This window comes from Chelonia mydas, chromosome 4 (assembly GCF_015237465.2).
Source record: "Chelonia mydas isolate rCheMyd1 chromosome 4, rCheMyd1.pri.v2, whole genome shotgun sequence".
In the NCBI taxonomy this organism is placed as follows: Eukaryota; Metazoa; Chordata; order Testudines; family Cheloniidae; genus Chelonia; species Chelonia mydas.
Window position 1 is genome coordinate 98,749,601 of NC_057852.1, and position 23,510 is coordinate 98,773,110.

At 44.9% G+C, this 23,510-nt stretch overlaps 1 protein-coding gene across 20 annotated transcripts in view; it reads left to right on the forward strand.

Annotated features, from left to right (window-relative positions):
- Nucleotides 1-5,133: 5,133 nt before the first annotated feature.
- Nucleotides 5,134-23,510, forward strand: part of RELL1 (RELT like 1) — a 74,190-nt gene continuing 55,813 nt past the window's right edge. For 11 of the 20 annotated variants that reach the window (XR_005225210.2, XR_006290147.1, XM_043544532.1 and 8 more), the window contains exons 1-3: nt 5,134-5,240; nt 19,155-19,397; nt 22,900-22,971. Coding sequence is in view for 15 of the 20 variants with exons in the window: in XM_043544532.1 (XP_043400467.1) it covers nt 5,135-5,240; nt 19,155-19,397; nt 22,900-22,971 (421 nt within the window). In the remaining 5 variants the exon portion in view is untranslated. Of the gene's footprint in view, nt 5,241-5,275; nt 5,594-18,299; nt 18,499-19,154; nt 19,398-22,899; nt 22,972-23,510 lie in introns of those variants that run through there. The other 9 variants (XR_006290149.1, XR_006290148.1, XM_043544537.1 and 6 more) reach the window with 4 other exon arrangements.

Consider the following 23,510-nt stretch of genomic DNA (forward strand, 5'->3'; position numbering starts at 1 on the left):
ACACTCTGCCAATGACACCGTGCAGAAACTGGAGTCCCGCAGATGGACCTGATCCTGACTGGCCAACAGGGAAAAGTTCATCTGTCTTATTGGGAGTGGTGAGCATTGTATGTGTAATGTGTACATTCTGTTTTGGTGGTTGTTAATAAATAGAGGTTACGTAGGATATTACTGTGTAAGGCTCTTTCACTGGTAAAAGACCCCGCAATCCTGCAGAGTGTAAGGTTACGCCTGAGCCCACAGAAGGATAAGAATGGGTGTCTAGATTGACAGCCTGAGCCCTAGGAACAGGGTAAGGGTGGGTCCCTAAATTAAGAGGGTTACGCCTTGAGCCCTAGGAACTGGGTAAAGGTGGGTGCCCCTAGAGTGTGAGTAACAGAGACTTTTGTGCGGGTAACAAGCCCTACATTTCTATGAAGTAGAGCTTCTACTCTGGCATCCAGCAGATCCCTTGCAGAGTCAGGATGAGATCCTCACTACTGTCTTTTCCCAATCCAGTGACACCCCCTTCTCTGCCTCCAGCCCCATTACCAAACAAACCCTCTCGCTCCTCGCCAGATCTGGATTCTCTGCAAAGTTGGCAGCTGTGTATATGCATACGAATCCAGCTAAGATAACGCTGGCTGTCCTCATTTCCAGATAGCAACACTGTTGCCGGCACCCAGTGCCAGAGGCGAACAACAGCAAGGTTCGTTGCCCGGTGTGCGTCACCCAATAATCACAATGGGGTGGAGAAGCAGAAAAGTTTATTTGAAGCTTCAAAGAAGGTACAGGGAGAATAGAATCTCAAATCCTGCACACAGAGCAGGAAGTTACACAGGCTTTTATACATCCTTTCTTCAGCATACTTATCCAATAGCAAGCTGCCCTAAGTATCCATATAGCCAGCCAATCCAGTTACCAGCTAGTTCCCTTGTTCTCTGTACCATCTGTTAAACCATACAAAAGCTGCTTTATTCAGCATTGTTCTTCCATATCTGCCCTGTTTGGCCTTGTTTAGTTTCAGGCAGTCTGACTCTGCAACATACTGTTGCAGATCCTCAGCATAACTGCTGCGAGTGCCTCCAGGCCGGGGGAGAGCACACTTGGGCCTAGTGCGAAGGGGCTTCATCGACACTCGTGGTCTTCCATCCCCTCGAGTTACCTAGTGGCCATGCCCAGTGTCCCCAACAACACTAAACCTACTTTCATTTGCCTCTTCAAAAGCAATAGCAACATTTATTTTCTAGTCTAAAACAAGCGTGAATGTGTTTGACTTGGTGGAACAAAACAGTACAATTCATTTTTCACAGTGTCCTCAGGCTGATCCCGGCTGGCAGTGTAGGCAGCTGCAGGCCATTTTTCACCCATCCCTCTGTAGCTGTATCATTCCTCTCATCAGAATGTTTCTTAAAATAATGTTGTTCCATATTTCTCAGATCATTTCCTTTTGCCTTCATGAAACAGGAAGCTGAAGAAATCTCTTCTCCTAGCTCTGTCAAGAACTTCCTGTTTGGCTCTCGATCAAAAAATCCAGCCACTCACTTGATTTTTTTTTTTTAAGTTTTCATTGCAATAAGAAAAGCAATTTAAGAACTACTGTAAGAGGTAGTGAACTACTGACTTGACATGAAGACCTAATTTTGGTAATTCTCCACAACAACTGTGCATAGAGAATACAAAATGAAGAACTGCAGAAAATCCCCAGCATTCATGATATTCAATTGTTGTTAATTTCAAGTGACACCAGCATAATAGATGTGTATGCTGTCAGAAAGGAACTATAATCAAATAACATGAAATGATGTGCCATGGGTATATTTATAGCCATCTCCATTGCATCTCTCATTCTATTTTTAGAAACATATTACTCTTTATAAGTGTTCCCTGGCTCCAAATGTTTGACTTCCCAGAGAACGTTTTTCCTTCTGCTCCATATATTTTCTGATTTGCATTACCATTCATGGCATTTATTATGATGTTCTTTAACTTAGTTTGCAGCTTTGAGACCAATTGGTGTGGCTTCTCCCTCAAAGAGTTTCACACACCAAGTAGTGCTCATAAATAGACCTGGCAGAATTGGATTTTCATCTTATATCAGCTCTGCCCCATATAGAGTTTAAAAATAGAATAGCCAGTGTCCTATCAACCATGCAAAAATAAGCTCTACAAACTATGCATGCATGAACACTGTCATTTCTTTGAAAAAGATTCACTGCAAATTACGAAATAGGACTCTCCTTTAAGTGTGTAGTCTTCAATTGCATACATACAAAATGGGAAATGACTGCCTACGATGGAGTACTGTAGAAAGAATTCTGGGAGTTTTTGTGGATCACAAGCTAAATGAGTCAACAGTGTAATACTGTTGCAAAACAAGCAAACATAATTCTGGATGTATTAGCAGGAGTGTTGTAAGCAAGATATGTGAAGTAATTCTTCCACTCTGCTCCACGCTGATTAGGCTCAGCTGGAGTATTGTGTCCAGTTCTCGGCGCCACATTTCAGGAAAGATGTGCACAAATTGGAGAAAGGCCATAGGAGAGCAACAAAAATGATTAAAGGTCTAGAAAACATGACCGATGAGGAAAGATTGAAAAACTTGGGTTTTACTCTGGAGAAGAGAAGACCGAGTGGGGACATAACTGTTTTCAAGTACATAAAAGGTTGTTACAAGGATGAGGGTGAAAAATTGTTCTCCTTAACCTTTGAGGATAGTACAAGAAGCAATAGGCTTGAATTAAAGCAAGGAAGGTTTAGGTTGGACATTAGAAAAAGCTTCCTAACTATCAGGGTAGTTAAGTACTGGAACAAATTGCCTAGGGAGGTTGTGGAATCTTCATCCTTGGAGGTTTTTAAGAGCAGATTAGACAAACACCTGTCAAGAATGGTCTAGTTATTTACTTAGTCCTACCTTGACTGCAGGGGACTGGCCTAGATAACCTATTGAGATCCCTTCCAGTCTTACACTTCTCTGATTCATGTTGTGTCTGATTGCTTGATGTGGATAAAAGTCCAAGGCCTTAAGGTAAAGTAATCGATCATGTTTAATCATGGCTGCTGTTAGTTGCTAATGAGTTGGCCAGCTGGTATAGTCAAACCATATCAGACTTAGTTTCTAGAAATCACTTTCTAGACTGTGCCACACTACCAAACCATGTTAGAAACTCTTTTAGTGGGAAGAAGAAAAGGAGTACTTGTGGCACCTTAGAGACTAACAAATTTATTTGAGCATAAGCTTTCGTGAGCTACAGCTCGCTTCATCGGATGCATTTGGTGCTTTTAGTGGGAACACTGTTTAAACTTATTTTTAAACAGTTCCCTTGCGCAATTAAAAGACCAATTTAACTGAGGCTTAAACCAGACATTATGCTACTTTGAATGAATGTGTCATTTCAGTTGTACAGATGCCATAAGATTACCACAGCATTCAATTTGATCAGACTTTATCACCATCTTTCTCAATGTCTGATGCAGACAAGTGAATTAATACAGCAAACCACATTTTTTTTAACTTTTTCACTATTGACATCCAGTTCATATTCTGGAAATAGAAATGAATCAGAGGGGGTAACACAGAAATAGAGGGAGGACAGGGAAGTAATTGTACTTACAATGCTTGCTTAGTAGTTGTGGCCCAAATTTTTCAAAGGTATTTAGGCATTGTTCCTCTCAACATTGATTTCAATGGGAGTTAAGCACCCAGGTGCTCTTGAAAATCCCATTAGGTGTCTATCTGAATCTTTAGGTACCTAAATGCCTTTCAGATCTGGTCCTTATATGCTTAAGTCTCATTGAAAGTCAATAGGACTTCAGATACTAAGTGCCTCCTATTTTTGACAATCACCTCAAGGAAGGAAGTTCAGCCAGCTGATGTTTTTCAACAATTTTCTGTGAGGAGCTGGTAAAAAGGAAAGCCATAACAAACACTCAGCTCTTTGGTCCGACTCCTTGCCATTTGTGATGCTCCACCATCTCAAAATAATGGAAAAAGCAGGAGTTACAACAGTTAGGAGTTTTTAAAATACATCAATAACATAAAAACTCAACTGAATGGTAAAAGATATATATTCTTCAAAGCTTATGCCAGATTATAATTAACAGTTGGCAGGGAGAAACTTTTTCTCACTGTGTGCAGGTTATTTCATAACTGCCTATTTCAGCATTTCTTACATATAATTTTGTGTATCCCTCCACCATGTTATTGCCTTTGTGACACAAACTCGCCCCAACCCCAACTCTGTCCCTGTGTAGTTCAAGTGGATCAATGCAAGGGCTTTTAGGTACCCCTTATCAGCTTGCATTGAATCATTCAGCACTGGCATAAACTGCAAGCAAGCAGGATTTGACCAAACGTATGTGGTTTCTTATGAAGCTCTCATTCCACTTCTTCCACTATTTACTGTAATTATAACAAAAAATGAAATGGTGTCAAGAGGGGTAAAAGGCTAAGACAAATTCTGAAACTTATTCCTTTGTGGGCAAAATTCATCATGCCTACAGCCAAACACAATTTTCTTAAAAACCAGCGTGTCATCTTAAAAATGGACCTTTTATTAATTAAAAGCAAATTAAATTTCTTTCAAACATATTTCAAATGTTATTCAAAAGGTACACGTGACTACAGCCATGGATAAGGAATACTCTGTTTAGATCAACCAAGCCATGCAGAGCCCAATACTTCCAAGGGCTCTCTGTTGATCCTCTTGAAGGGTTCACTAAAAGAAAAGGAGTACTTGTGGCACCTTAGAGACTAACAAATTTATTTGAACATAAGCTTTCGTGAGCTACAGCTCACTTCATCAGATGCATTGCTTATGCTCAAATAAATTTGTTAGGCTCTAAGGTGCCACAAGTCCTCCTTTTCTTTTTGCGAATACAGACTAAGACAGCTGCTACTCTGAAACTTGAAGGGTTCAGGCTCTAAATGTGGTGGGTAATTCTCGCAAAATGCTTGGGTAATCTTTGCAAATTTACTCTTTGCTACGTGGAAATAGGGGAAACACACAAGGAGAAGAGGGAAACGTTTGTCTTTAGGTGACATTTTATGCTTTAGGCCAGCTTCCCTCTCCCCCCACTTTTGTGTCCCCAAGCTGCATTTGGCAGGAGCAGGACGAACACAGCTGTTGGTATATCACATTTGCTTCCTTGCAGGATGGCACTGGCTGGGAGCCGTCGGACAGTCACTACATCTGCTCTCCCGCTGGCAGCTACTTTACTTTCCGAGCCGAGATTATCTCGGCGTGAGGCTGGAGCACAAGGTATAAACCCGTGAGCCGGCCCTCAGAGCGGCGCCCTTCCAGCGGAGGCACAAGCCCCGGGCCCCTCTCGCTACGCTCCCCTCCTCCCCTCCCCCAACCTTTTACCCCCAGGCTTTGCCCTCTCCCCGAGCAGCCCCGAGGGGGCGCGGCGCGCCTGCTCCCGCGCATGCTCAGTGCTGCGAGGGAGCGACGCAGCCCCTAGGCGGGGCGGGCTGGAAGGCGGAGGCTAAGGGGCCTCGCCCCCGCGGCCGGGGACTTGCAGCGCGAGCTGCAGCCGCTGGGATCAGTGATGGCTCCGTGGGTCTCCCCGACTCCCCCTGCGCCGGGCGCCCAGGGGAACCCCTCCGACCTCGGTGGGTGACTCCGTTGTTTCCTCGCGCCGCGCGGGAGTTTCGGGGGGGAACGAACGCTGGGCCGGGCCTGGAGCCGCCGCCCCCGCCCCGCCGAGCACCCGCTTCCCGGCCCCTGACTCTCCCTAGCCCGCCCTAGGGCCTCTCTCCGCGCCTGGGTTCGCCTGCCCCGGCCTCCCGGTGCCGAGCACCCTGGTGCTTCTCCCCGCCGCCCTTCCCCCGAGCAGGCAGCGTTCCTCGGTGGGCGTCCGCCACGGGCCGCCCCAGAGCCTCCCTCAGTCCCCGTCCCAGCCCATAGATCTCCCGGGGCCCCTCTCCGTATCTTCGCCCGGCTCCCCGTCCCACCCAGGCGTCCCCTAGCGCAGCGCCCTCCTCTGCCTCGCTTCCTCCCTTTTCCCTGCGCGCTGACTTCCCCGGGGGCCGGCGCGCTCGCCACTGCCTGCCTGCCTCGCCTGGGCACCCCCTGCGGGGAGCAGAGGCAGCCGGAGCTCTGGGGGCGACCCCGGTCCTTCCGGCTAACTAGCCCAGTGCAGCCGCTTGTTACTGAGAGGCGCTGCCTCCGGAGTCGCCTAATCTCTGCCCGAAGTGAGAGCGGCAGGCTGGGGCCACAGGCACTTTTTGAGGAGTTGTATTATGTAGTCTCCGGGTTGGGCACCCGAGCTGGGTGAGGAGAAGCAGAGCTCGGGCTGGGTATTTCTTCTCTCCCTTCCGAGCCTTTCTCTTGGCGATCTTAGTTTTCTGATAGTTGAAAGAGGTCCCCCCGCCCCCGCAGAGGAGAGTTCACTTTGGTACAGCTTTTTGTGTAATATCCCATAACTAGAGGCATAGCTGAGGGTAAGGAGGTCTCTGCAGTGTTTTAAAGCTGTAGCAAGAAAGTTCTTGGCTTTTCAGGTTCACCTCATGGTGCAAGTTGCCCAATTTTTGCAAAAACAAAACTCTAAAATATTGGTTTCATGGCTGGTTTTTTTTGCTTTTCTTATATGAATTTGGCATGTCTAAGTTAAACTTCGGTCCAGAATTTGGTCACATACATTCAAGGCAGATGACTTGTCTTCAGATGCTTCCTGTTGCTGCTTGAGGTTTCAGAGTAGCAGCCCTGTTAGTCTGTATTTGCAAAAAGAAAAGGAGTACTAGTGGCATCTTAGAGACTAACCAATTTATTTGAGCATAAGCTTTCGTGAGCAACCGCTCACTTCATCGGATGCATTCAGTGGTATTTGTAGCTCACGAAAGCTTATGCTCAAATAGATTGGTTAATCTCTAAGGTGCAACTAGTACTCCTTTTCTTATAACAAAGTTTATAATCTACTGGGTGTATTCATCCTATTTGTATGCATGTATCATTCTTGTTTCTGAAGCTAGAAAAATAAAGTATAACTCTGAAATCCTATTGTAATTATGCAAAGTGTGGGCCATTAATGGTGGTTTAGAATCTTGATGGCTCCCATTGACTAGGACAATTGGTTGTAAATGGCTCCATTTACTTGCAAACCTTCATATGTACCTGTGGGCCAGCCCAGGAAGAATGAAGCCCGGGGTCTTACAGGGCATGTGATCATGTCACCTGATACTGGAATCCATCTTAAATCTGGTACTTTTCCATTTAGAAGGAGGGGTGGGGACAAGCACAAGACAAAAGATTCTCCCCTTGTGCCAAAGCTATAAAAGGGGGTGGAACAGAACAAAGGGGGCTGCCAGTCCGGAGAAAACCCCCAGTTAACACCTAAGATGTTTGCTGGAACTAACAAGGACTGTACCAGGGACAGGATTCGGCCCAGACTAGGAAGGGGTCTAGTCTGTGAAAGAAGCTTATTGAAACATCTCTGAGGGTGAGATATGACCTGTAAATCAGTTTCTTAAAGTATTAGGCTTAGACTTGCATGTTTTTGCTTTATTTTGCTTGGTGACTGACTTTGTTCTGTTATTACTTGAAACCACTTAAATCCTACTTTTTATAGTTAATAAATTCACTTCTGTTTGTTAATCCAGAGTAAGTGATTAATACCTGGGGGAGCAAACAGCTGTGCATATCTCTCTGAGTGTTATAGAGGGAGGACAATTTATGAATTTACCCTGCATAAGCTTTATGCAGAGTAAAACGGATTTATTTGGGGTTTAGATCCTATTGGGAACTGGGTGCTGGAGACAGTAACCTGCTGAACTATTTTCAGTTGAATCTGCAGCTTTGGGGGTGTGGACCAGACCCTGGGTCTGTGTTGCAGCAGGCTAGTGTGTCTGGCTCAACAAGATAGGGTTCTGGAAGTCCCAAGCTGCCAGGGATAATGGGCTCAGAGGTAATTTCAGCACATCAGGTGACAGTCCCAAGGGGATCTCTCTGACCGAACCCATCACAGCCAGTTTATACGAAGTCTACATGCAAAACTGCACTGGATTAACAAAAGGTGCTATTTTAAACTGATTTAGCTAAACTTGTCCAAAACCCTCTGTAGACACACTGAAGGTACGCAGTCCCAAGGGGGTCTATGTGACCAAACTTGTCACAGGGTCAACCTAAGCAAACACCTGGGTATAATATTAAGCATTTCTCCTAGGCTTTTTACACTATGATTTTTGCAGATCTATCATTCCCAAATGGTGCAGCTGGGTTGGGGGATATAGTGGTAAAAACAGCTTTATCTGGACTTTGGCTTCTGCTGGAGGAGCTGCACCTACAGTGTAGACATACCTTTAGCTAGGAGCAAACCTCCCAACCCAGGTGAACCGCCTCACACTAGTGGGGCTCAAGTTAGCACGCAAAAAACAATATGGATGTTGTGGTTCAGCCTCTCAAGCATGGGCGCTGCGTGAACCACCAGCTGGGGGAGGCTAGCCCTGAGCCCCACCCCTTCTGCGTCGGGCCCACTAGAGCCCAGAGCCACCCCCATGCAGCCACCGGCCCCTGCCCTAGGCTAGTGTCACCAGCCACCTCTGGAGCGCCAGGCGGACGGTGTGGCCCCAGAGCACTGGGTGGGCAGGCGGTCCAGCCCCCGGAGCTGCGCTGAACAGAAGCAGGAGAGGTAGCCTGGGGACAGAGCATGGGTGGGGCCATGCCTGGCTGTTTGGGAATGATACCCACTGCCCATGCTCTCAAGCCTTGGTGGGCAGTTGGGCTTGACTCAAATTTAGTTCTGTTGAGTTTGAAGACAGTTTCACTGGTGAATTCTTGGGGTGGCATATAAAAAAATCAGCCCCATTTATCTGGGCTGGAAGGCTCGCTCCCAGCTGCAGTGTAGATGAACCTGGGGATCTGAAAGATCATAGTGTAGACAAAGCCTTGGAGCATACACTAACTTTTAGCATCATATTGAGGTGTTGACAAAGTTGACTCTTATCTGTCAGTCCCAAATTTTCATTAAAACAGACTCATCTTCTGGTGTTACCAACTTGTATTGACTCACAGGTCTTCTGCCAAGGGATTAATTATTTTTTTCTGGTTTGCGTGTGGGGGGGAGGAGGTAAGAAAAGGAGGTAATTTTTCTTTCCCCCGCTCCCCAAACACAGCCTTTCTTCTCTCAGGTTTCATTCATGTTTATGTAAGATACTACTGAGTAAGACTTACCTTTGTCACCTCTCTACTTTGGTATATGAGATGCAGGTTTGTACATGCTATAGTTGCTGTGCAGTTTTTGTGCTATAGCTTCATGAAGAGAAACTGGCATTTATACAGATTTGTTTAATTAGCCAGAAGTCTGGAATTGTGAGCATGTACAAACATTTAATGTATGTCTGTTGGGATTTAGTTCTGTTGAGCTTGAAGATAATTACGCTGGTGAATTTTTGGGGTGGCGTCCCTGAGGAGAGTTTAGTAACATTTTTCTTTTTAGGTTTCAGAGTAGCAGCCGTGTTAGTCTGTATTCGCAAAAAGAAAAGGAGTACTTGTGGCACCTTAGAGACTAACCAATTTATTTGAGCATAAGTTTTCATGAGCTACAGCTCACTTCATCGGATGCATAAAGTGGAAAGTACAGTGAGGAGATTTTATTTTTATATATATATATAAACACAGACCATGAAAAAATATACATTGAAAGGAGAGTGATCACTTAAGATGAGCCATTACCAGCAGGAGAGTGGGGTGGGGGGAGAAAAAACCTTTAGAAGTGATAATTAAATCAGCGGCACTGCTATGGGTACCTGCATGGCCCCACAGTATGCCAACATTTTTATGACTGACTTAGAACAGCACTTCCTCAGCTCTCGTCCCCTAATGCCCCTACTCTGCTTGCGCTACATTGATGACATCTTCATCATCTGGACCCATGGAAAAGAAGCCCTTGAGGAATTCCACCATGATTTCAACAATTTCCATCCCACCATCAACCTCAGCCTGGACCAGTCCACACAAGAGATCCACTTCCTGGACACTACGGTGCTAATAAGCGATGGTCACATAAGCACCACCCTATACCGGAAACCTACTGATCGCTATTCCTACCTACATGCCTCCAGCTTTCACCCAGACCCCACCACACGATCCATTGTCTACATCCAAGCTCTTCGATGCAACCGCATTTGCTCCAACCCCTCAGACAGAGACAAACACCTACAAGATCTCTATCAAGCGTTCTTACAACGACAGTACCCACCTGCTGAAGTGAAGAAACAGATTGACAGAGCCAGAAGAGTACCCAGAAGTCACCTAGTACAGGACAGGCCCAACAAAGAAAATAACAGAATGCCACTAGCCATCACCTTCAGCCCCCAACTAAAACCTCTCCAACGCATCATCAAGGATCTACAACCTATCCTGAAGGACGACCCATCACTCTCACAGATCTTGGGAGACAGGCCAGTCCTTGCCTACAGACAGCCCCCCAACCTGAAGCAAATACTCACCAGGAACCACACACCAAAACCACTAACCCAGGAACCTATCCTTGCAACAAAGCCCGTTGCCAGCTGTGCCCGCATATCTATTCAGGGGACATTGTCATAGGGCCTAATCACATCAGCCACAATATCAGAGGCTCGTTCATCTGCACATCTACCAATGTGATATATGCCAGCAGTGCCCCTCTGCCCTGTACATTGGGCAAACTGGACAGTCTCTACATAAAAGAATAAATGGACACAAATCAGATGTCAAGAATTATAACATTCATAAAGCAGTCGGAGAACTCTTCAATCTCTCTGGTCACTCGATTTCTGATCTCAAAGTGAGTATCCTTCAACAAAAAAACTTCGAAAACAGACTCCAACGAGAGACTGCTGAATTGGAATTAATGTGCAAATTGGATACAATTAACTTAGGCTTGAATAGAGACTGGGAGTGGTTGAGTCATTATACTAAGTGAAACTATTTCCCCTTGTTTATTCCTTCTCCCCCCCCCCCCCCCCCCCCCCCGGTTCCTCAGACGTTCTTGTTAACTCCTGGAAATGGCCCACCTTCTAAAGGTTTTCTCTCCCCCCCCACCCCACTCTCCTGCTGGTAATAGCTCATCTTAAGTGATCACTCTCCTTTCAATGTATATTTTTTCATGGTCTGTGTTTATATATATAAAATCTCCTCATTGTACTTTCCACTTTATGCATCCGATGAAGTGAGCTGTAGCTCACGAAAGCTTATGCTCAAATAAATTGGTTAGTCTCTAAGGTGCCACAAGTACTCCTTTTCTATTTTCTTTTTAAAAATCAGTTAGTGCCAAGTATCATCAGATGGGCAGGACTTTGTTTCTGAAAACTGGACTTGTAAAACATTTTGACAGGGAACTCATAAGAGATTGGGAGAGTCACTCATTTTCTTTCTATGAAATTCTTCCCTTCCCCTTTTCTAAAAAGACAGGTGCTCAGCTACACTTCTTCACATCTGTGAGCCACTGGATGTAAGTCTCGGGGAAGTGTGGAGATAATCAGCGTTGTGCTTAAATTTCAGTTTTCAGCTGAGTATCGGAAATGATAGTGACAACTATCCTCTATAGTTAAGGCTCTGCCAAAGTCACGGTCCATTTTGGAAAATTTCATGGTCATAGGATTTTTAAAATAGTCAATTTTATGGCTTCAGATGTTTACATCTGACATTTCAGGGTATTGTAACCATGGGCCTGATCCAAAAGGGGGTGTAGGGTGGCGGTGTGGTCCCCCGCTTCCCCGGAGAGGGACAAGCTCCACTGGTCACCAGAGTGGGCAGGGCCAGAGTACTCCAAGCCCGCCCCGCAGAGGGTTAGTTGCTGGACAGGAAGTATAAGAGCCCAACCTCAAAGAACAGCCGCTGGAGAGGCTAGACGCCTCCTGCCCAGCTCCTGCTGGGGAGACTCCAGCAACCAGTGGCGGACCTGGAGACTGGCCCGACCAGCCAATACTTGACACAGATCAGCATGTGGGAGAGTTGCTGAGCCTACCCCTCACCAGCTGCCCAGAAGAGTTGCCAAGCCTACCCCTGGCCAGCTACCCAGAAGATCCAATGGTGATCAACCCCCCTGAGGACACCGCCTTGACCCAGGTACCCCCAGAGGGGGAGTTGGGAAGTAGCCCGGGGGCAGCCGATCCGAGTCTGGCTGCAACACTGCCGGAACCTATGTCTGTGTGTTGCGACCGGGATCCGCACTGACACAACAGCGGGACTTTGGCTGCTGCTAGGGCTCCGGGCTGGGACGCAGTGGAGTGGGAGGGCCTGCGCCACCCAACGTGTGGGTGGCAGTCTCCCCCTCTCCCAGGCTGCTTGGAGCCTGAAGCCTGGGTGTGCTATTTTCCTGTGTTTGCTCAGCCCCTGCCTGAGGGTCTGAGCCTTAGACTCACTGCTTCCTTGCCTATATAAACTGCTGCTCAGCCCCTATCTGAGGGCCTGAGACTTGAACTCATTGCTGCCCCACCCTGGGCTTGGGCCTGTTGACTGTGTAACTTGTTGCTCAGCCCCTGCCTAAGGGCTTGAGCTGTGACTCTTTACTGCCCCACCCGGATCCCAGGCTTGGGCTTGTTAACTGCTAATTGTTACCTATGTGTGTTCAGCCCCTGCCTGATGGCTTGAGCCAGGACTCCTGTGGCCTGACTGATTTCCCCAGGGGCCAGTGCTAGGACTAAGGGAGGCGGTGTGGTTCCCCACTGCCCTGGGGAGGGATGAGCCCCGACGAACCCGCTCCACATAGGTCATAGGAAAGGCTACTATCGGGGGGGTTATGAGATCACCACCTTTACTTCTGCGCTGCTGCTGGGGGGGTGCTGCCTTCGGAGCTGGGCAACTGGAGAACAGCAGCTGCTGGCTGGGCTCCCAGCTCTAAAGCCAGCACCACTGCGAGCAGCAGCATGAAGTGAGGATTGCAGGGTATGGGGGAGCAGGTTACCCTACATTTGAGTTTTCCTGGCAGCCTCTTCACCTGTGTCGGGGTGAGGGGTGCTGATAGCTGGGGCTGCAGCCTCTCTGCCTGGATTGTGGCCTGTCCCAGCCAGCTGCCACGGAGCTTCCTACAGCTGGGGGAGGTTCCCAGAGGTGGGTCTGACCAGCTCATGGAGTGGCTCCTGCAAGGGAAAAGGAAGTCCTGTCCCTCCCCAGCCTGGGCTGGGATTAGCGGTTGGAGCCTGACCCACAGTAGGAGCCTGTGGCTGGAGTGCCCCCAGCCCTGCCCCTCTCCTACAATAGACTGATTTCACGGTCCATGATGTGTTTTTCACAATTGTGAATTTGGTAGGGCCTTATCTGCAGTGTAAGGGCTGGTCTACACTGAAAACTTAAGTTGGCATAGCTACACATGTCGGGGTGTGAAAAATTCACACCCCTGAGAGACATAGCTATGCCACCCTAACCCCCGGTGTGGGCAGTTCTAGGTCCATGGTGGAGGTCGATTTACTGCAGTGAGGGGAGAACCCCTCTTGTTGCTGTAATGAGTGTCTACACTGAACTGCTGCAGCTGTGCCACTGTAGCATTTTAAATTGTTGAAATACAGGGCTTGTCTATGTACAGAAGCTGTGCTGTTTTAACTAAAATAGGTTTTTAAACTGATTAAGTCTGTGCAAATCCCTCTATGGTGACACAATGATTTAAAATATTTGCCACCTTAGCTTTTATCTGTAACTTTACCATTGAAAGCTTAAGTGATATGAATTAATTTTAAATCTTCAGTGTGTCTACAGAGGGTTTTGGACAAGTTTAGCTAAATCAGTTTAAAATAGCACCTTTTGTTAATCCAGTGCAGTTTTGCATGTAGACTTCGTATAAACTGGCTGTGATGGGTTCAGTCACAGAGATCCCCTTGGTCCAGGCTGAGGTTGATGGTGGGGTGGAAATTGTTGAAATCATGGTGGAATTCCTCAAGGGCTTCTTTTCCATGGGTCCAGATGATGATGTCATCAATAGAGAGCAAGTTGAGTAGGGGCATTAGGGGACGAGAGCTGAGGAAGCGTTGTTCTAAGTCCGCCATAAAAATGTTGGCATACTGTGGGGTTGCAGGCTTCCAGAGAGCAATTACCATCCATTTCTTTACTGTCTGAGCAGCTCTCGTCTTGGTGTCTATGCACTTTAGTGCTGGGATGAGTGTGGCATACTGTTAGGGGGCTTATTCCTTCACCCACTTACTTCCCTGGTCCTTCTTGCATGAACAGAGAGCAACAATACCCGAAGTCCAAAGGTGCAAACAATTCGATGTGTATTGGGGTGAACTTCCAGCAAGCATGATTCCAGTTTCCTTCCTTAGTGTCCCCCTTCCCAGCTCTGACACCACAGAGCCTTACACCTGTGTCCCTGTTCCCATTCCTGCCCTTAGCCAAACATGATTCCAATTTCCTTACCCCCATTCCCTGTTCCCATTTCCCCCTTTAGCAAAACATGATTCCAATTTCCCCACCCCCATTCCTGTTCCCATTTTCCCCACACACACCCACCCACTCACTTCCTGATCGACTGCAGACTATATAGTAAAACTTGAGTTCAGCTTAGCTATATCTTAACCAATCATTTTCCTGAAATTTAACTAACCAGTCCTAACATATTGTAACATGATTATATAACCAATTATATCCCACCACCTTAATTAGTTTACACCCAGCAAAATTAATTATACAGCAAACAGAAACAATCACAGAACCAGACAGAGATTATACAGACAAACAATAGCAAAGTGGGAACTATAATGACAAAACAATACAGAAGTGAGGATTTCACACCCCAGCTATTGATAAGTGAGTTCTTGCCAGACAGGATGCTATCAAACTAAGTTTCCTTTTACATTTTCTAGGCACTATCAGGACAGGATTGTATTCCTAACAGCCCAATAGCACCTTATTTCAATGTGACTAGTTTGGAATGTGAGGATGTGACCATTCACTTCCCAGTTTATGGCTGCCTCTGTTGCTTAGCCAAAGGCCTTAGCCTAAGAACAGGGCCTCAGACTGTCACAGTAAGAGAAGGACCTTGCACTGTCAGACAGTGATTTTGATTCTTTCTTTTATACCTCTGACTAGCCAAGTGATAAGAATACACCTAAATTCTTCGAGTACAGGCCTTTACCGACAGGCCTGAATATCTATATCCTAACACATACAACAACAGGAACTTGACCTTCCGCATACAAAAGTTCAGGAGCAGTTGCTGATCATCCCAGATTTGCATCATGATCCAGTCCTACCACTCAGTGCTTGTAGTACAGGCCCCCAAAACACTGTTGCACTGTGTGCAGTTTGTCATTGAATACCTACAGTAGCTGGTTAGCTTTTTTGCTATCTTCCACTCATCCTCTGTATCCCCTCTGTGTCTTGAGAGTGTGGTTCTTGCAAATATGAAAAAATCCCTTACCCTGTCCTTAAAATGGGCAAGAGACGCTCCACTGATCTGTTTGGCTTCTGGTGGTGAAATGAAAAAACTGCACACAAAAAAAATAGCCAAATGTCAACTCTCTCTGTTGAAATAGCTATGTGAGTAGCAGTATTCCATAAAAACTTCTGTGGGTAAAACCTCCAGTGTAGACAAGTCCTTAATGGAAACCACCTTCTTTCTATCAAAATTTCCTTGCTCGCTTTTGGGGAAAGCTACAGTTCCAGGTTGTCATCATGTAACATCACTATTAAGATCCTTCAACATTCTTGCTAAAGATCTTCAGCAAAGAGGGAATAAAGTGAGGACCTGGTTCATGTATTTCAAATCTAAGTTACATTTAACTTAAATTAAATTATCAAATTGCACAAATGTTGGGAGTTCTTTCTGCAGAGAAAAAACTTGCTAGAGATCTTTCACTTTTTTTGCAAAAACTTCATAAAATTCGTAAGACTTGTATTCCCTTCATCCTCTTTTTTCAAGCCATTTTGTGCAAACACACTGTTGCAGTAACTAAAAACAAGTATCTATTAACATACCTTATAGTACAGAGTATACCTTTAAAATTTTTAAATACATTTCAAATACAAATTTAAATATTTGTCCATCCCGTTCCAAGCTATATTGCTGTTTGAGTCCATACTTACAGAATATCTAAACCTAACCTGCAAAGGTTTCTTCTCGCTTCGTCCTCCTTTTCACGCACATGCACACGGGTCCCTTTCTCTCTCTCCAGAATTAGGTTAAAAAAAAATGTAATGACACTTCTGAAGGCTGATCTGCAGCATTTCCTTTTTCCATCCCAACTGTTGCTGATGTCACAGAACCATAAATCCAGGAATATTGCAAAATTCAAGGGAAATGAGATGGGGGTTGGAGAAACAAAAGGAGAAACTGGGTGAATGGGATAGAAGCCAAGCCCTCTGAGCAGTACAAAGGAAGCTAGCAAGGTTGGCACAGGTAACTGTAGACTTAACTGCTATAGCAGAGAGGTTGCCTTCATCGTGCCTAGTCCATAAGTGGCGCTCAGGTATTTTGAGAGTGCTCTGGTTTTAGGCTGTCTTAAGGAGGAGAATCCATTTGGGCAGTTGTTCTCACACCTTTTGTAGTTTTCCACTGGCTGTTGGTGGGTCTTCTTAATTTAGCCATCTGACTTTCCTTCCAAACTTCAAAATTATTTGGTGGGGGGATGGGACAGGGAGGAAAGAGGGTTGATAGTGGAAAGGAAAGCATTCCCACATTCTCTGCAATATTTAATATCTTTAGGTAAGGCAGACCTACAAGCTGATCTGCCTGTGATTTAGTAGCAGGGGCAGACGCTATGTAGAAATAGTTTGGAGTACTCAAATAGTAAGGTACAGATAAAACCAAGATTGGTCTCTTAATCAAAATGAGCTATATACAGTAAAATCTGATACATTGACTGCTGTCTTTAAAACATGTGCATGTATTTCCTATTCCAGAAAGGCCAATCTGCCTCTACGTCCATACCAGTAAACTTTTTTATTCAGCTGATTAGTGAAATTTTTGTGAGAGTTTAAATGTCAGTATAGAACAAATATTTCACTTACGTTATAATGTACAAGTTCTTGGCACAAGCTGTGCTTTTTTTCCTTTGGATTTAGAATATAAAGTCTTCTAGAATCTTTTTTAGAAATTAGGGGTGTGTGTATTATTTTACATAGCAAGTCATTAAAGGTGACTAATTGCTTTCACTTTAACAGCTGCTGTGCATGTATGACAACCTGATTTCCTAAACCATTTAGCACATTTTGTATTCCTTAAGGTACGGAGAGCAGATTAGACAAAGTCTGTACATAAAATCTTCAGTTGGTATAAGCAAATAATGGATGTAAACTTTTTTTTCCAGTGAGAAGCATTTAAAGTTACAGGTTGGTCCAAACTGTGTGACAATACTATGGTGAGGAAATAGAAACTAACTTTTAAGTAGTTGTATTGAAGTACAGTTAAACAAAATAATGTTCACCTTGTTGATCAGTATGAGATGAAAATTGAGGAGGAAGAGTAAAAGAAGATGAAATAAAATGTTATTTCTGCTGTAAAAGCCTCTTTATATGTCTTGTAGTACCCCAGTATGGAAGAACAGATCGTCTCTCCTAAATTTGGTGATATATATTTTTCCCATCACAAGGGTCCATGCTAAACATAGGCACCAACTCTGTGCGCTCTGGGGCTAGAGCACCCATAAAAAAAGAAGTGGGTGCTCAGCACCCACCAGCAGCCACCCCCCAAACAGTTGTTTGTTGGGCCCCGCAGATCAGCTCCTCCCCTTCCACCCTGCACCTCCCACCTGCTGCTGATCAGCTGTTCAATGGTGGGAGGGAGGCGCTGGGGGGGGAGGGGAGGGGCGGGAAGTGGCGGAGCGAGGGCAGGGCACTCTAGGGGGTGTTGGGGCAGAGCCGGGGCAGGAAAAGACAGGGCGGAGCCTTGGGAAAGAGGCAGGGCGAGGGTAGAGACTTGGGAGAAGGGATGGAGTGGGGGTGGAGCATGCCCAGGGAAAGCTGAAAGTTTGGCGTCTTTGGTGCTAAATACAGTTTCCCCTCTTAGATAGGGAAGATATGGATTCTTCCAGTATCTCAATTTTTTGTATGGAAGATACGAGCTGCAAGGGTCCTATTTTTAAAGTGGTGTTGGGTTATCCTCGAATCCAAGGGGAGGTAACGGCATTATTTAGTGCTTCTGAGATGTAGGTGTGGATAATGTTTATTCACAGCAGGATGGGAGTGGGACGAATGAACTTTCAGTGTGGTAGGACCAAATGATGAGTGATAGGGAGGCATAGAAACAATTGCATATTCATTAAAGTTAATGGCTAGGCATCTGGTTTGCCTCCAGTAGAACCTGTTCAGTATTTTAGATTAGATGTGAACTGCTTTTCATTTTACATCAGATCCATTTCCACTCGTCATTCCACTGATGTTCTCTTTTTCCATTTTGTCCCAGGTAAGGATGCGTAATGGATAGTATTTAGCCACTGGTAACATTGGGCAGCATTTTGGAAGTCTGCTTGCTTTGGAGATAAACTTCTTGAGTGGTGAGGTGGTGAGTTTGGGGGTGCACCTGAGCATGGCTTAAACAGCAGGTTCAGAGGCATAATCCGAACAGTAGATAGTATTCCAATGCAACATAATAGCTGCAGAGATGCAGGTATGCTTCCAATTCAATGAACTATTGTAATGATCTGTGACAGTACATACACTTCCCCTTTCAGAAAGTACAGAAAGTATTGTAAAATGGGCCATCTTTATGGTGATAGCCCTAGTCAGTTTCTCATTGTGACTAGGTTCATAGATGGGATTTCAACCTAGTGATTTTCTGTCTTAAATTCTATGTCTGAGCTAAACAAAATGAAATTCATGGTATCTTCAAGGATCTGTATTGATGTAAACTTTGATTTAACTATATTAAAAGAAAGTTTGACATTTTTCCTCCTTATTTTGAAATATAATGAATGTTTGTGGAAGGATTGTTGCCTAGTGGGTAGAGCTGGGGCCAACAGGGTTAGACTCTTGACTTCTGTTCCCAGCTCTGCCACTGAACTGCTGTGTCCTTAAGCAAGTTGCTTCACCTTTTGTGCTCGTTTCGCCATCTGTAAAAGAGAATACCTACTACTTATAGGGGTTTGAGGCTTAATTCATCAATGGACCTGGATCCATCAGTGGAAAGACTCCCATTGACTTCAGTGGTCTTAGGATCAGGCTCATAATCCACCCAGTCCTTTGAGAGCCTAAAGTCAGAGCTGCTTGAAAGTGCGAAGTATTATCTAGAAATGTGCTTCATAACCATATATTTATTTTACACAGGAAATCAAGATTTTCCTAATATTTTGGCAAGCCATGGTTTAGAAAGTACTACATCTCAAGCTGTCGGTGATCACGCAGGAAGTGGCATGCATCCAGAATATCTTGCTTATGGGTTGGTTCCTGTCTTTTTCATCATGGGCCTTTTGGGGATCCTCATCTGTCATGTGCTTAAGAAAAAAGGATATCGGTGTAGAACAGAGGCCGAGCAAGAAATTGAAAAGGAAAAACTTGGAGAAAAAATAGGTAAGTAATGTCAATGTTTTGTTGTTCATTTTTATGCAGTATGTTACTAATCTGGAATGATCCATAGCGGGTGCGCGTGCGCGCGCTCTCTCTCTCTCTCTCTCTCTCTCTCTCTCTCTCTCATAATACATATCCTCGATTAAATAGTTTAAGAACACTGACTTAACAGACAATTAAATGGTAATTACTTTTGGCCATTCCCAACCTAACCAAGTGACCTCTATTAGGAAATTCTACCAATTCCCAATGCCAGTCCTCTAAAATATACTTTTAAAACCTTTTTTTGAAGGATCAAAGTGTCCAAAATACTTCATGGAGACAAGGTTGGTGAGGTAATCTCTTTTATTTGACCAAAGTCTGTTGATAAGAGAGACACTAAGAGCCCATGTCTCTCTTACTGGACTAACATCTGTTGATGAGCGAGACATGGGCTCTTAGTGTGTGTGTGTGTGTGTGTGTGTGTGTGTGTGTGTCTCTCTCTCTCTCTCTCTCTCTCTCTCTCTCTCTCTCTCTCTCTCTCTCTCTCTCTCTCTCTCTCTCTCTCTCATATCAACAGACGTTAGTCCAGTAAGAGAGACATGGGCTCTTAGTGTCTCTCTTATCAACAGACTTTGGTCAAATAAAAGAGATTACCTCACCAACCTTGTATCTCTAACACGCTATAACAGGGGTAGGCAACCTATGGCACATATGCCAAAGGCAGCATGCAAGCTGATTTTCAGTGGCACTCACACTGCCCGGTTCCTGGCCACTGGTCTGGGGGGCTCTGCGTTTTAATTTAATTTTAAATGAAGCTTCTTAAACATTTTAAAAACCTTATTTACTTTACATGCAACAATAGTTTAGTTATATATTCTAGACTTATAGAAAGAGACCTTCTAACAACATGAAAATGTATTACTGGCACGCCTAACCTTAAATTAGAGTGAATAAATGAATGCTTGGCACACCACTTTTGACAGGTTGCCGACCTTTGCGCTACAACAACACTGCACACAAAATACTTTATAGCTTTTGTGACTATAAACTACGATTTGAATAGCGAACCCACTTTTCTGTATTTCATCTGCTGTCTGCAGAAATAGTGTGCAGTGCATAACTCTTTTAAAGATTGACATCCATAAACCAGCCTTTTTTAAAGCATTACTTTTTGGTGTATGTTTAACAGTGCAGATACTTGAATTTTATTTGAGTAAATTTAATACTCTAGTACTACGGTTTCCACCCTCTCTCTCCTCCCCTGTTGTGACGGATTGGAACATTGGTGTGCTCTGGCTGTATTCTTTGGTGTCAGGCCTTAACACATTTGCTGCTATCATTTTTTCCCCTTCGTCTTTTCCTTTCCCCCCCTTCTCTAACATTTTTTCTTTGTGCTCTTGTTCTTGTCCCCTTACTTGTCAAAAAGTACTTGCAGTGTGTGTTAGTGGCTCCATGAATTCAGTAGCATGTGGTGCTGAAGTTACTTATTTGACTTGGGAGCAGAGGAGAAAAGCTTACGCATGGTAGGTTGTTCCTGTTGCTGTCTTTATTGGGAGACCCTGTGAGCCGTGGGTATTTTTCTTTAACTTTGTAGCTGGAAGTCAGGTAGGAATGGTTGGGTGGGTTCTCTTCAGGAGTCAGGCAGGAGCTCCTCAGTGAAGCAGAGACTAAGTAGCTTTAGGGATAATGCTGCCTTTCCTGGTCTAATAAAATTAAAATATTGAGTAAGGAAGTGACTTTCTATATTTTTGTTGCCACATAGGGTTGCCAGGTGTCCAGTTTTCGACTGGAATGTCCGGTTGAAAAGGGAAACTGGCAGCCTTCGGTCAGCGGCCTTTGCCACTGGGGGACAGGAAGAGTAACAGCTGATGCGGAGCCGCTCCTCCAGGCTCCAGCTTAGCAGCTGCTGTTCTCCTCCCCCCACCCCCAGCCTGACAGAGAGAACTGGCTGGCTCCTGGACCAGGCTCCAAAGTAGGTTCCGGCACCAATTGGGGGTGTGTGGGTAACCTGTCTGCCCTCCTGCCCCGCTGTGCCCCGATTTTCCCAGCCCCTCGCTCTGGGGATCCTCCTGCTTTGCCCCAATTCCCCAGCTCCTCACTCTGGGGACCAACCCCACCCACACTGTGCTGTGCCCTGATTTCCCCACCCCGGCCCCTCGCTCCGGGGACCAGTTCCCCCTCTGCCCCAGTCCCTTGCTCTAGGGATGGACCCTGTTGTGCCCCGAATTCCCCACCCCAGCCCCTTGCTCTGGGGACTGTCCTCCCACTCCATTGTGCCCTGATTTCGCCAGCCCCTGGGTCCAGGGACCGACCCCCGCTGTGCCCCTATTGGGCAGGCTCTGCGCCAGCTCCTCCCAGCCCAGTTCTGCAGGTGGCAGGTGAGTCCCAGGGGATGAGGGAACGAGTAATGGGCTGGGGTGGGGGACAGGTGGGGGGTGGGCAGAGCCTCGGAGGAGGAGCCAGGGCAGGGGGTGGGACCTCGGTGAAGGGGTGGGGGAGGGGTGTTCGGTTTTCAGGGATTAGAAAGTTGTCAACCCTATAACAGGGTGGAAAGCAGTGGTGTATTCATTATGCACAGTCACAGAGTCAATTTTTACCCCTTAAACTACTTTGAGAAGGCTTTTTGTGAGACTCCCCCACCAGAGTTCTCAATTCAGAGATTTTTTACACAGGTATATTTATATACTCATTATATTTAAGTGCTTTTTCTTAAAGCCTTGGCTCCTGGAGTCATGCTGTTAAATGAAAATCTTGGCTTTCATTTAAAAAAATATTTCTATCCCTGTGTTGTGTGGAAAAACTTGAAAATGCAAATCCTAAAGATTCAAACTCTAGAAGGCAAACAAAAATCTAAAATTTAGTATTTTTATAAAATCTTTCAATTTTTAAGATAATCTCATGATTTTGGGAGGGTCTGGCTCTTGATATTTGAATGCTTGGGGCTGGCAGTACTTGACTCCTGTCTTCCTAGTTGTAGTGAAAGGCGCTGAATTTATAGTCTTAGATACTGAAGTCTATTGTGGTTAACAATATAGCGTGCAAGCTTCCCTGCAACAACTCATTAATTTGCTACTAGTCAAGTGTGAGGTATTCCATATGTGGTAACTTAATCTCCAAACCCATTTTCTGCTGAGACTTATATTCCTTCTGCTCTCTTAAAATTTAGGTGAGAAGGAGGATGAAAGTGATGATAGAACTTTGATATTTCAAAGTTTTATGAAAACTCTGAGTTTTCAGGGGGTATTAGATGAAATACATAAACTATGGAACTTAAGAACTCAGTCCTGATGTCTTTAGTGAGAGAACCTTGCCTGAATAAGGGCTGCAGGACTGTCTTCAGGATTGTTACTAAAATCCATAAAAAGTGTTCTTGTTTTTTTTTTAATATGGCAGTGATATAATACTTATGGAATAAATATATATTTAAAAAATGAGATGTTCTCCTGTTCTCCTTACTTTACCATAGGAAAAAAATTTATAGGAGGCTGTAATATTGACTATATATTATTGTTCCCCCCCATAGAAATGAATGAAAGTGTAAATGACAATAACGATACTGTGGGGCGAATCGTCAACATCATTATGGAAAATGAAGGTACAGTTTAACATCAATGTACAGTGTTCTCTGTTAAAGATGTGAATTCCTCTGATGCAGTTTAAAAAGCTACATAGTATCAAAAAGAAAAGGAGTACTTGTGGGACCTTAGAGACTAACAAATTTATTTGAGCATAAGCTTTCGTGAGCTACAGCTCACTTCATCGGATGCATTCAGTGGAAAATACAGTGGGGAGATTTATGTACATAGAGAACATGAAACAATGGGTGTTACTATACACACTGTAAAGTGCTCAGATAAATTTGTTAGTCTCTAAGGTGCCACAAGTACTCCTTTTCTTTTTGCGACTACAGACTAACACGGCTGCTACTCTGATACCTGTCATAGTATCAGTGTTTCCGCAGCATATTAGGGCTTTCTTCATTCTGATGCGCTCTCATACCTTCTTGTTTGCACACACTTAACGTTCTGAAATTGCTTTTTAGAATGAGACTTCCCATATCTTCTCTAGAGTTAATTTTTTTTTTTTTTTGGAAGGTTGGTTCATGTTGGAAGTTTAACTTGTCTCTTTCACCAA